General features: G+C 49.0%; 1 protein-coding gene across 2 annotated transcripts in view; it reads right to left on the bottom strand.

The window, feature by feature from the left end:
- Nucleotides 1-3,090: 3,090 nt before the first annotated feature.
- Nucleotides 3,091-14,440, bottom strand: part of LOC119978325 (sphingomyelin phosphodiesterase 2-like) — a 70,837-nt gene continuing 59,487 nt past the window's right edge. For both annotated transcript variants that reach the window (XM_038819867.1, XM_038819868.1), the window contains exon 12: nt 3,091-5,352. In XM_038819867.1, the coding sequence (XP_038675795.1) occupies nt 5,006-5,352 (347 nt within the window). In that variant the 3' untranslated portion in view covers nt 3,091-5,005. The remainder of the gene's footprint in view (nt 5,353-14,440) is intronic.

Below are 14,440 nucleotides of genomic sequence, written 5' to 3'. Positions count from 1 at the left end.
AGATTTCCTTCCCTGAAGGGGCATTAGGGTTTTTATAACAATGGAGTATAGTTGTCATGGTCACCATTACTGAGACTAACTTCATAATTCCAGATTTTATTAATTGAATTTAAATTCCACCAGCTGCCATGTTGGGATTGGAACCCATTTCTGGGCATTAGCCTGGGCCTCTGGATTTAAAAAAATATGAGTACACCCAATTCTCTTTTTATTCCAATTAAGGGGCAATTTAGCGTGGCCAATCCACCAACCCTGCACATCTTTGGGTTACGGGGGTGAGACCCACGCAGACACGGGGAGAATGTGCAAACTCCACACGGACAATGACCCGGGGCCAGGATCGAACCCCCGTCCTCTGCGACATGAGGCAGCAATGCTAAGCACTGCGCCACCGTACTGCCCTCCGAGCCTCTGGATTGCTAGTCCAGTGATGTTACCATCAAGCCACCATCTCCTCCATTTCCATATTACTGACTTTGGAGAGGGGGCCTACAGTGAGGATGAGCTTCACTGGGCAAGGAATTCCATAGATTCACAACCCTTTGGGTGAAGAAGTTCCTCCTAAGCTCAGTCCTAAATCTACTTCCCCTTATTTTGAGGCTATGCCCCCTAGTTCTGCTTTCACCCGCCAGTGGAAACAACCTGCCCGCATCTATCCTGTCTATTCCCTTCATAATTTTATGTTTCTATTGTTGAATACATTTAAGGCTGGCATAGACTGATCTTTGGTACCTCAGGGAATCAAGGGATATGGGGAGAGAGCGGGAAAATGGAGTCGAAGGGCAAGTTTAGCCATGATCGTGTTGAACGGCGAAGCAGGTTCGATGGGCTGAGTGGTCTACTCCTGCTCCTATTTCTTATGAATGGCAGGGCTGGGCATTTCCCGTTGACCTTTCTGAGACCACCCTGTCATGAAGATTAGGTTTGAAAATCTCACGTCTTTTATTGCTAATTATAAAGTTGTCCCAAACAGTTTTCCTTACCTCTCTCAATGCAGTGTAATGGTTCAAGAAGAGCTGCGTTTTAATACCTCTTACCGTTCCCACTTTGGTATCCATTAAAAGAAAACCAATATATGGCATGGTCTAGAATCTCAGACCCACTCAATAACAATAAGGGACAAACACTAGATTTAGGAGTAACTTTCATTTTAAGACCATAAGATGTAGGAACAGAAGTCGGCCATTTGGCCCATCAAGTCTGCTCCACCATTCAATGGGATCATGACTGATCTGAAATGATAATCCTCAATTCCACCTCTGCACTTTATCCCCATAACACTTGGGTCAAATTGGATCATCTGGTTTGCCAACGACTGATTATATTCTTCCTCCAGTCACAAGGTGCTCACTGTCAGAAAGCAAGTAAAGTCAAAGTAAGCCCACCCAACCTGTGGCTCAATTCAACCCTGCAATAATACACTTCACAAAGCACTTCACTGACTCTGTGACGCATTGGCATGTCCTGCGCTTGCGAAAGGCACAAACAAAATGTGTGTTTTCTCACATTTTCTCCCCCAAAAGTCTCTACCCCAACTAGGAAGAAGCCAATCTGAATAGTTTTTAGACTGTTGTTGCAATGGTTCAAACAGTTGCCCGTGTTTAAAGCTGGTCACTTAGAACATAGAACATAGAACAGTACGGCACAGAACAGGCCCTTCGGCCTTCAATGTTGTGCCGAGCCATGATCACCCTACTCAAACCCACGTATCCACCCTATACCCGTAACCCAACAACCCCCCCCCCTTAACCTTACTTTTATTAGGACACTACGGGCAATTTAGCATGGCCAATCCACCTAACCCGCACATCTTTGGACTGTGGGAGGAAACCGGAGCACCCGGAGGAAACCCACGCACACAGGGGGAGGACGTGCAGACTCCACACAGACAGTGACCCAGCCGGGAATCGAACCTGGGACCCTGGAGCTGTGAAGCATTTATGCTAACCACCATGCTAACCACCATGCTACCCTGCTGTCCTGCAGCTGAATTGAAAGTGGAAACAAGGGTTGGATTGAGAACAGCTCAAACGCAAGCCTTTTCTCAATCTGTTGCCCAGTTGTGCAGGGAACCACAGAGAAAATACATCATCTAACTGTAAATATTACTTCAGAATTAACCAAATGGAAATTCAGCAGCTTGTCAACCTGATATACAAAACATGCAGGTTCAAAGAAATAGTTCTGATCGAACCTGGTTTATTTTTAAAATTTCATTTCAAAGTAAAGCAGAGCACCTCTTCAATGCGAACAAAGACATAAATAGGAATGCCCTAGGTGGAATTGGTTGTACAATGATCCATGTAAAGCAAATTACTGCGGATGCTGGACTCTGAAACAAAAACAGAAAATACTGGACAATCTCAGCAGGCCTGACAGCAGCTGTGGAGAGAGAATGGAGCTAATGTTCCGAGTCTGGATGAATTCCACTAACCTGCTTCGACAAAGATCATGTATAGAGCCTTCTTGGTACAGCTCACACTCCATGATGATTAATATCAAAACCGTAAAAATTTCCGATCACTCAAGTTACAAATGTAGTTTTTTTAGGAACAGGAAATGAGGCCAAACAATCTTATCTTGTTACAACAGGGATGTAGGAGCAGGGGGATGCCATCCTGCTGCTCAGACTCTGCCATTTCATTCGATCTTGAATGACCTCGCTAGAATCTATCAACTCGCCTTGGTTACACGTCCCTTAAAATTCTTAACAAAAATCTATCTAATTTTGAAAATTTTAATAGACCACGATAAGTTTTTCTGGGGAAGAGAATTCCTGATTTCCACTATTTTGTGAGCTGACATCCCAACAGCCTAGTTTTAATTTATACTACAAGGGATAGTGGTTGCTCCCCTTCTACCCTATCAAATCTATTAATCGTAACCATCTCAATTCAATCACCTCTTAGTTATTCAGACCAGGGTGCTTGCACCGACTTTGAATAAGCTCGCTGGTTAGCCCTTCCCAGATAATCAACAATCAGAACCATTTACACTGTTTTTACAGTGTGTTAAACAGCACTGTAACTTCGAGAAAATTCTACATGTGAAACCTTGTTTGGCCTATAGTGTGTAGTTTTGGTCAGACCATTTTTTTTTGCAAGGATAACCTGACTCTCGTTGAAGAGAATTCAGTAAATAAACTTAGGAGCAGAAGTTAACAGAAGCAGCCATGATTAAAATCTTTAACATCCTGGACGGTGTGAATTATGTGAACAGCGCATCGAACCCAGAGGTGCGAGGGCAGGCTTAAGGAACAAATATACAGAACTAGAAAGGTTCAAGCAAGACTTGGGCATGAAGTAAATTATCTTCCACCCCAAAACAGAAGACATCTGGAAAGCCTTGAAACAAAAGCAGTTATCTCCTAATTTATTTAAAAATGACAGATAAACGTCTGTTTAAGAATGGGATTGAAGGTTATTCGGGAAAGAACTAATCTCAAACACGCTCAAATGAACACAAACAGTCCCGGCTCTCATGAGACTATGTTTTGAGAGATATAACGGTTCTGAAAGCAGTATTAGAATGATCTCCTGTCAGTTTCCTTCAATTACTTTTTGGGTCAGTTATTTCAAGTGGATTTTTTTTTTCAGAATATTTTTTGTAGCTTTTCACTAACCTCTGGAGGCTAAATGTCCCAGAGGGAGAGTCCAAATAGTGACAAATTATGTTTGGTCCAGTGGAGAAAACAGGCTCAACAGTCTTTAATCCTTATATGCACTTAAAACCATTTCCAAAAAGGAGCAAAGAGTCTGGGGTGGGTAGGCATAATGGGGTGGGGATCAGGAACACGGCTTTGACCCAGACAGAACATTACTCGATAAAACCTCCTTGCATTGCAAGAAAATAAACTCTTCTGAATAAAATCATGTTCTTCTCTCATTCCCAGCTCTGGGATAAATGCTGTCATCTTAAAGCCTCCTAACAGAAGGCTCATTTCATTTCATTTCAAATGCTGTCATCTTAAAGCCTCCTAACAAAAGGCCCATGGTCTGGAAGTCAGGTTTGCCCGGGGGCATCATTGAGCCAGAATAGCTTTGGTTGGAATGCAGTACTTGGGTAAAGCACCTTTTCTTCGGCAATAGGTCTCAGGATGTAGATGATGCTAGCAAGTTTGGCATTTGTCGCCCACTGCTGCTCAGTGTCTTGGAAAAGGTGGAGATGGACCTTCCTGCTGAACTGCCAAAGTTTGTCATTCTCTGTACCGTACCGCTTGATACAACTGAGGGGCTCAAGGCGTTATTTTAGAGGAATGTAAAAGACTCAACCACGTTGTTGAGCGATTGGAATCACATGAAAACCAGGCCGGGTGAAGAGAGCAGATTTCCTTCCCGAAACAACATAAGTGAACCAGTTGTGGCTTTACGGCAATCCAACAACTTCATGGTCACTTTTTACCGTTTAAAAAAAATATACAAAATGAATTCAACTTCTCAAACCGCCACAGGGGAAAAGGGGACTCATTCTCCAGGTTGCGAGTGCAACAATGTAACCCAGCAGGAAACTTCCTCAGTTCCAGGCTCAGGTTCATTCCAGGGAGAAATGGGTTGGCGAAGGAGCCAGGATGGGGGAACGGGGGGTTAGATTTCTACCATCAAATCAGTCCTCACTGTTTACAAACTGGCCCACGTCACAAACCAGAGCTCAGATACAGTGGAAATCTGCACAGATTCATTGTCTTGATTAAAGGTTAGCCAGATAATGTGGGATAAAAATGAGGGCGGGTGCAGGAGGACAAAAGGAAATGTGAACCGGAAGCACAACTCATCAAGCTTCCAGAGAGTGAAACAATTACCTTGTACCAAATCCTAGCCTCCGTTCCCTGTGGACCTGTACAGCCATCTGGAATGTATTTGACAAATGAAGTTGCATCATTAACATGCAGGATTGAGATCACACTATATCATTCAGAACTGCATTCGCTATAGATGGTGCATGGAAGGTCGGATTACAACCTCCAGCTCCAATTTAATCTGGTCTGAAACGTGTCCGTTGACTTCCGCTAGCGACTTAGTCTCTCCTGCAAGGCTTGGATGGCGTTCCTCATTTGGTCTTCTGTGCCTTGCAACATTTTCACCTCAATGGTATGGAATACATAGAGAATACCGGCGAGCAGTGCCACAGCAAAGGCCACCATCCCCAGGATATAGAAGGACACCTTGGGGAACGAGTTCTCTGCCGTGGTGGTGACAAGCGGTATGATTGCTATGACAACCTCCAGGAACAGCAGGATGAACCCCAGGATCGCCATCCTGCCAGAGGAGTAACGCACTCTCTCTGCCCCATGAATGCCGATTTTCAGCTCCGCCCGAGCCTCGTTTAGAATGTCCACAAGCTGTGGGTCAGTCTCTGCAACAAAATCAGACCGTTAGTACAGCATCCGCAGGGCTAAAGAGGTTCAAACCACCGCTTATAGAATTGTTGCAGCGCAGGAGGCCATTTGGCCTGTCCTGTCTCTGCCAGCTCTTCGGAGGAGCAAGTTAACTAGCGTCGCTCCTGCCTTCTTCCCATAGCCCCACCCATTGTTCCTTTTCCGATAACAATCCAATTCTCTTTTGAATGCCTCTATTGAACCTGCTTTCACACAATCCAGTGCATTCAAATCCTAACCACTCGCTGCGTGAAAATGTTTTTCTTCGTGTCTCCATTGCTCTTTTGACAATTACCTTAAATCTGTGCCCTTTGGTCCTCGATCCTTCCATCAGTGGGAATGGTTTCTCTCTGTCCAGACCCCTCATGATTTTGAAAATCTCTATCAAATCTCCTCTCAACCTTCCTTTCTCCAAGGAAAACCATCCCAACTTCTCCAATCTATCTGCATAACTGACATTCCTCATCCCTCGCACATTCTCGGGAGTTTTTTATGCACTCTCTCTGCTGCTTTCACATCTTTCTGAAGTACAGTGCTCAGAACTGGACACAATACTCAAGTTCAGGCCAAACCAGTGCTCTCTGTAGGTTTAACATCACTTCCTTATTTTTGTACTAGATGCCTCTATTGATAAAGCCCAGCTGACTGTTTGCTTAATTAGCTGCTCGCTCAACCTGCCCTGCCACTTTCAATGATTTATGCACAAATACACAGCAGGTCCCTCTGCTCCCATAGCCCCTTTGTTTCATATTGTCTCAATGAAGGAATACAAGGGGAACACGGAGAGAAGAAAGGGATGGTTCTCAGATTGGTTTCAGCAGGTAAGGTGCAGGTCGGGGGTACAAGAGAGCGCCGCAAGCAGCCACTTTGGAGGGTTGCTGAACAAAGGGAAACACCGGAGTGCAGGCCCACGTGGCGTACACACAGTTGGCGGCCATGTTGGGTGCCCCCTGGACAAAGTGAAATCCCAGAGTGCAGGGGCTCGGCCTCATGGTGAGGACGGCAATCGCGGCCATTTTGGATGGCCCCCTAACAAAGGGAAACCCCGGAGTTCAAGGGCGCATCCACCATAAGTATGGCTGATCCCACAGGACCGAGGGTTCAGAAACCCCCCACCAGGATTATCACCTGGAACGTCAGGGGCTTACAGCCCAGTGAAAAGATCCAGAATCTTCACCCACTTAAGAAGTTTGAAAGCCAATATTGCCTTCCTGCAAGAGATACACCTGAGGGAGAAGGACCAACTGCTGGTAAGGAAGGGCTGGGTGGGACAGACGTACGATTCATGCTACGGGACGAGGATGGGGGGGGGGGGGGGGGGGGGGGGTAGCAATACTGATTAACAAGAGGACGGTGTTTACAGTGACAAGGATGGTTACAGACCCAGGGGGACGGTACGTCATGGCCAGCGGTATCCTGGACGGGGCACCGGTAGTTCTGGTATACGTGTACGCGCCCAACTGGGACGACACAGACTTCATTAAAATATCATGGTGTAAATCCCCGACATCGACACACCGGCTGATCATGGCGGGTGGGGGGGGAACTTCAACTGTGTACAGGACCTACTGATCGACCGATCAAGCCCCAAAATGGGGAAAAAGACAGGCATGGCCAAGGAACTGAGAACTTTCATGGAGCAGATGGGGGCAGTGGACATATGGAGGTTCCTGCGCCCCAGTGAGAAAGAATTCTTGTTCTTCTCACCGGTGCACAAGGTGTACACCCGTATCGACTTCTTTGCAATAGGGAAATCGGTGCTTCCGGAAATAGTCAGAGCAGAATACCCCACAATAGTCCTTTCCGACCACGCTCCATATTACGTGGATGTGAGGTTGGTGACTGGCTGTGCCGAATGACCCGCATGGAGGTTGGAAACGAACCTCTTGGCCGACAAGGTGTTCTGCCAGAAAACATCACAGTTCATAGGCGAGTACATCACTAACAACTAGAAGGGGGAAGTCTCACCTTCCACGTTCTGGGAGGCACTGAAGGCGGTGATTAGGGGAGTGATTATAACCTACAAGGCTCGTAGAGATAGGGAAAGAGGGCGGCTAGGCAACAACTGATCGACTCCATCCTGGACGCTGACAGAAAATACTCCAAGGCCCCAACCATAGAGCTTCTGGCAGAGGGGAAAAGTTACAAATGGACTTTCGCCTGCTATCCACCAGGAAAGCAGTGCACCAATTCCACCAGACATGGGGACCTTCTACGAACATGGAGAGAAGGCTAACCGCCTGTTGGCTCACCAGCTGAATAAGCAGGCAGCCATGGGGGAGACAACACAGATGGGGACTCGGGGATGAAACGGTTCCTCGATGTACTGGACATGCCAGTCGTAGGGGACGACAAACGGAAGGGGCTGGAAGCACCAATAGGATTGGGAGAGATCATGGAAAGTATCAACTCCATGTAGGCGGGGAAGGCGCTGGGACCTGATGGGTTCCTGGCGGACTTCTATAAAACATTCGCACCAACATTGGCCCCGCACCTACAGGAAATGTTCACAGATTTGCAAGCGAGGGGCACCCTGCCTCCGACACTAATACAGGCCACAATATCGCTAATACCTAAGAAAGACAACGATCCGATGGAATGCGGATCGTATCGAATTTCGCTGCTCAATGTAGATGCGAAGGTACTCACGAAAGACCTGGCGAAGAGACTGAAGAACTGCATTCCAGGGGCTGGATTCTCCCCTACCCGGCGTGACGGAGGGTGCCGGCGTAGGGGAGTGGCGCCAACCACTCAGGGGTCGCGCCTCCCCAAAGGTGGGGAATTCTCCCCACCTTTGGGGGCCAGCCCCGCGCCGGAGCAGTTTGCACCAGAAGACTGGCGCAAACACCCGGCGGAGTCGGAAGTGGGGCTGGCCGAAAGGCTTTCGGCGGTCGGCGCATGCGCCGGCAGTGACGTCAGCGGCAGCTGGCCGCTGACGTCACTGCCGGCGCATGCGCGATGCGGGGTTCTCCTCCGCGTCCGCCATGGCGGAGGCCGTGGTGGCGCGGAAGGAGAAAGAGTGCCCCCACAGCACTGCCCCGCGGAGTGAGCGGGGGGCCCCGATCGCGGGCCAGGCCTCCGTGGGGGCACCCCCCCGGGTCCGATCGCCCCCCGCCCCCCCAGGACCCCGGGGGCCTGCTCGCGCCGCTGAGCCCGCCGTTCCAGAGGTGGTTTAAACCTCGGCGGCGGGAGAAGGCCTCCCAGCGGCGGGACTTCGGCCCATCCGGGCCGGAGATTTGAGGTAAGTTTAAAAAAAATGAAATCCCGCCGGCGCCAGCTGTTTTCACAGGCTGCCGGCGGGATTTGCACAACGCCGGTTTATGACCGGCGGGAGAATTCAAAAACCTGCGGGAGCGGAAATAATGCCGCTTCCCGCCTATTCTCCGACCCTGCGTGGGGTCGGAGAATTTCGCCCCAGAGGTGGTCGCAGAGGAGCAGAGGGGCTTTGTCAAGGGTAGACAGCTAACTTCGAACAACAGGCTGAATGTGACAATGACCCCACCCGGGGAGAGAACACCAGAATTAATTGTCACCCTGGACGCAGAAAAGGCCTTGGACAGGGATGAATGGAAGTACCTCATTGATGTACTGGAGCGGTTTGGGCTAGGGATGGGGTTCACCTCATGAGTGAAACTCCTCTACAACGCCCCCAAGACGAACGTTCGGACCAACACCACCAGCTCTGAATACTTCCAGCTGCCCCGAGGCACGAGGCCGCGATGCCCGCAGTGGGCCGCAATTGTTCGCCCTAGCAATCGAACTCCTTGCAATCGCTCTACGAGACGCGAAAGGCTGGAAGGGTATCCAAAGAAGTTGCAGAGAGCACAGAGTTCCACTCTATGTGGATGACCTGCTCTTCTTTATCTCAGACCCACAGAAAGGCTTGAAAGTAATCAGCAAGCTCCTGGGAGAGTTCAGGGCCTTCTCGGGCTACAAATTGGGCAAGAGTGAGACATTTTCGATGAACCTGAACGGGGAGGGGCAGAGCTGGAGGGACTACCACTCAAACTAGGCCAAAGCAAATTCTGCTACCTGGGCATCCAGATAGCCCATGACTGGACACGGATTCAGAAATGGAACCTGGCCAGTCTGACGGAGGAAGTTAAACAGGATCTACAGAGGTGGGATGCAGTTATGCTTTCCCTGGCCGGGAGGCTGCTGATGAACAAGATGACCGTGTTGTGAAGGTTCCTCTTCCTGTTCTGATCCATACCGATCTTCATTCCCAAGGCGATTTGCCATTTTCCCAGGGATAGACAAAATGATCATGGCGTTTATGTTGGGGGGGGGGGAGGAAAGAGAACCCAAGGATCCCTAAGTCTACACTGCAAAGGAGAAGAAACATGGGTGGTCTAGCCCTTCCGAACCTGCAATACTACCACTGGGCAGCCACAGCCAAGAGGTGAGGATGGATACGAAAACCGAATACGGAATGGGTGAACCTGGAGGAGTCCTCCTGCAAGGGAACAACCCTCTGAGCTCTCGCCATGGCAGCACTCCCATTCCCCCCTCCTACAAAGTACGCATCCTGCCCAGTTGTGGTAGCCACATTGAGGACATGGAACCAAATGAGACATTTCAGTTTAACCGATATGCCCTCCAAGGCCCCACCTACGGCAGCCACAAATTCTCACCAGCCCTGCTAGACTCCACCTTTAAGAAGTGGAGACAGGACGGGGGATGCTAGCGGTCAGGGACTTTTACATAGGGGACAGACTTGTAACCCTGGATGAACTAACGGAAGAAATGGAGCTACTGAAAGGACAGGAGCTCCGGCACCTACAAATCAAAAACTTTCGCCACAAAAAGTAGACGAGGTATCCTCGGGTCCCGAAACACTTTGCTGGAGGAACTACTGGACGTGGACAGTAGGAAGGGGAACAGTGGAGACATGTACGGACGACTTCTGGAAAGAGCAAGAATACCATTAGACGGGGCAAGACAGAAATGGGAAGACGAGCATGGGACAGAAGTAGGATGGACACTCTGGAGTGAAGCACTAAGTAGGGCCAACTCTACCTCCTCCTGCGCAAGGCTAAGCCTCATGCAATTTAAAGTGGAGACCAGAGCACACCTGACCAGAACCCGAATGAACAAGTTCTTCCCGGAGGTGGAGGACAAATGTGAAGTGCCATGGAGGCCCAGACAAACAGCACACATGATCTGGGCCTGCTCCAGACCTGTGGGGTTCTGTACAGCCTTCTTAGAGGCAATGTCCAAGGTTCTGGGGGTGAGGGTGGAGCCGTGCTCAAGAGTGGCAGTCTTCGGGGTTTCGGATCAGCCAGAACTGCATATAGGAAGTGGGCCGATGCCGTGGCTTTTGTTTCCTTAATAGCACGCCGAAGAATCCTGCTCGACTGTCGATCAGCAGCACCAGTCACAGCTGCAGACTGGCTGGCAGGCCTATCGGAGTTTATCTATTTGGAGAGGATTAAGTTCACATCTGAGGGTCGGACGGGAGCTTCCACAAATTGTGGAGGCCATTCAGCAGCCTATTCCAAGGTCCGTTCGAAGCCAATAGTGGTTAGGAAGGGGGTGGGGGGACCGATGTGGACAAAGAAGAATGCACAGAGCAGATAATAACGGGGGGGGGGGGGATATCAATAGGGGAGGAAGGGTGGCAAGGAAAGGGGGAAGGCTGATAAAAGGGGTACGTGTAAAATTGCATAGAAGAAATGTCATACTCTGTAAATATTACGTGCTTTATATGTCAAAATGTCAAACTGAGGGGCGGCATGTGGCTCAGTGGTTAGCACTGGGACTACGCCGCTGAGGACCCAGGTTCGAATCCCTGGGTCACTGTCCGTGTGGAGTTTGTACATTCTCCCCGTGTCTGCGTGGGTTTCTCCCCCGCAACCCAAAGGTGTGCAGGGTAGGTGGATTGGCCACGCTAAATCGTCCCTTAATTGGAAAAGAAAAATAATTGGCGACTCTAAATTTTTTTTTAAAAATGTCAAACTGTTATAAGAAAAAAGATTGGAGTCCGTCTGACTCTTCGACAGAGCTGGATAATTAAAGTTTCCCATTATAACTAGAATTTTTGCAACTTTCTGTAATTTCCTTGCAAATTTGTTGTCCCCTACATCTTTTCCACTGGCTGGGGGAAGGGGTCTGCAGGCTACACCGGGAACATTTTTTGTTCCTCAGCTCTCGCGAGATAAGATTCTGCCCTTGACCCTGCTGGGATATCTTTTCTCTCACCACTGCTATGTTATCCTTATCAAGCGTGTACCCTCCATGCCTCTCTCCTTTCCTCTCTTTCCTGAACACCTGGGAATATTTAATATCGGGCCTGCCCTTGCTGAAATGGCTGGTGACATGTAGAGGATGGTAAACACAACTTGCATTTACATGGATGCTGGGGATCTGAAATAACTTGAAATTGCATTTACATATTGTGAAATTAGTGCAGAAGAATGAAAGCACTTCACCAGGATGTAATCCAAGGAAGCCATCAGACCAAAAGCTTGATCATGGACCGAGTTATCAGAAAGCTATTAAAAGGAGGAAAGGGAAGTGCTTAGGAAGAAACGTCCTATCCAATTTACACGCATGAACTGGTAAAAGAACTTTCAACGAATGAAATTGCTGTGAAATTAGACTATACTAACAAAAGAAATTTCGAGCGACCGAAACAGGAAACATATCAGTTGACAATTAAAAGTCCTTGTTAGGAAGTCTAGCTTCCTTCATTTATAATAATAATAATCTTTATTAGTGTCACAAGTAGGCGCACATTAACACTACAATGAAGTTACTGTGAAAAGCCCCCAGTCGCCACACTACAACGCCTGTTCGGGTACACTGAGGGAGAATTCAGAATGTCCAATTCACCTAGCAAGCACGTCTTTCGGGACTTGTAGGAGGAAACCCACGCAGGCACGGGGAGAACGTTCAGACTTCACGCAGACAGTGACCCAAGCCGGGAATCGAACCTGGGTCCCTGACGCTGTGAGGCAGCAGTGCTAACCACTGTGCCACCCACACTATCTTCCTCATGAGAGAGCAGCATAGCCGTGCAATACTAACTTGAGAAGCCCTTGCCGAGGAACCATAACACTCTGTTTAAAGACCTTGGGCAGGAATCAATGTTCCCTCTAATTGCCCTATGCTGCATACTGCCTGTTTGTTGCACTGCCAGATCCCTTTAAGATTGGCGCCCAGCCACACATGCACATCTGAGGGGGACTGCTTCTTTTGTGCAGTTTTGTTGTTCCCCGCGCAGTAAATTCTAGACTGCTGCACAACTGTGCATCTTAGGGAGAATGCTGACCTGAGTTTCTGCTCAGTTTTGCTTGCTTTTTCGATGCACATCACTGAAATGGGTGCATGACTACGATTGTATCTCTCTTCCACTTCGGTCCTACAGTGTGGGAGTGGCGGCACCCTTTCAAGGGATACCCTTTGTCACCCAGCAGCCAACCATCCAGTCGAGCTGGAGCCATGAGTAGCCTTGGCACCTGGGAGTGCTGTAGTATGTATGGGCATCATGGGAGCTGCCTGGGTACCTTGCACAGACTTCATGGCGTGGTAACCCTTCCTATTCACAAAGACAGCAGCTGACCCCTTCGTGCCTTGATGGCCACGAGCGTGCAGTCTCTGGCACCCTGGATGCAGGGGAACTCAGCATTAGCTGCAAAGCCTCTGACTCGCTCAGGAAGGCTGGCATCATCCGTCCGGTAATGAATGAATATGAGGACCCGTCTTGAGCACCAGTCATGAGCTTTTTTAAAAATTTAGAGTACCCAATTCTTTTTTTCTCAATTAAGGGACAATTTAGTGTGGCCAATCCACCTACCTCACACATCTTTGGGTTGTGGGGGTGAGACCCACACAGACACGGGGAGAATGTGCAAACTCCGCACTGGCAGTGACCCGAACCCGGGAGCTTGACACAACTGTGGACAGCTGATTGGAACAATCCACACAGATCCCCCACTAACCCCGGAAAGATCCAGATGCAAAGAACTGAGGGCTACGGTGGCCTTTAGGGCCACTGGCATTGAGTACCCACCCACACAGTTGGAGGTGAGCTCCAGCTCAATCACCTGGCATAACGGTGTCTTGGTGCCCCTAGAGAGGCGGAGCCTCCTGGACCTCAGACATGTTGAGGTGGCTGGATTGCTGCCTGAACACTCTGACAGTAGGATAGTGGCATTTTCTGCAGGTCCTTCCGCATTGCTCTCCCTGTTGGCCCTGCACCCCCTGTGCCTCTCCTCCCACAGGTTTCCCCCTGCGACGTGGCCTGGGGACACCTGGCCTCCTCCCCCATCTGTCCCTCTCTCCCTCCTCAGAGGAGGTCCCCCATAGTGGAGCTCACAATCCACATCTACTGTGCACCTATTGCTGACTGGCACTGCCCTGTGCACTGAAGGCTGCACTGACACAAATGATTCAACAGAGTTGACAGAACAAAAGATTCATCAAAACAAAGCTAATGTTTCAGAACAAAATCACAGGGAAAGGTCTGAAATCTCAACAAAAACATAACAGCAAAAGCTCACCAGAACTCCTAGCAACTCAAACATCCAAACACCCACTTTCATCCTGCCCTTGGGTGGAAAAGTGAAAAACCCGAGTGAACTGCAAACTTCACACGGACAGTGACCCAGAGCCGGGATCGAACCTGGGACCTCGGCACCGTGAGGCAGCAGGGCTAATCCACTGCGCCACCGTGCTGCCCTGAGAAGAAGCAGTGCTGACCACTGTGCCACCCCTGAGAACTGAGGCTAGTTTCAGTGCTCGACCTGTTGTCCGGGCTCTGGCTCAGCTCAGACTGGATATTGAAGCCGGAACTTTACAGGGACAATAAGACTCAGTGATTGGGTGCGTTAATCAGTGAGGTACTTTAAGTTAGCACAACATCTGCTCACAAGCGAGGAGATCAATGCTACTAGAATGTGCCAAAACTGTAAAACTCTTGTGTTTAAATACACTTCAAACTTTGCAGCTAAGTTTCTATACTCCATGCTGGACCAATATCCAATACGTTAATTGAATAAGAACACAAAGAATTAGATAGAATTTTATAGCACAGAAACAGGCCATTTACCCTGTGGTCCATTC

This window comes from Scyliorhinus canicula, chromosome 15 (genome assembly GCF_902713615.1).
Source record: "Scyliorhinus canicula chromosome 15, sScyCan1.1, whole genome shotgun sequence".
Taxonomy (NCBI): Eukaryota; Metazoa; Chordata; class Chondrichthyes; order Carcharhiniformes; family Scyliorhinidae; genus Scyliorhinus; species Scyliorhinus canicula.
The sequence above is the reverse complement of the archived record's forward strand: the minus strand, read 5'-3'. Positions and strand labels throughout refer to the sequence as shown.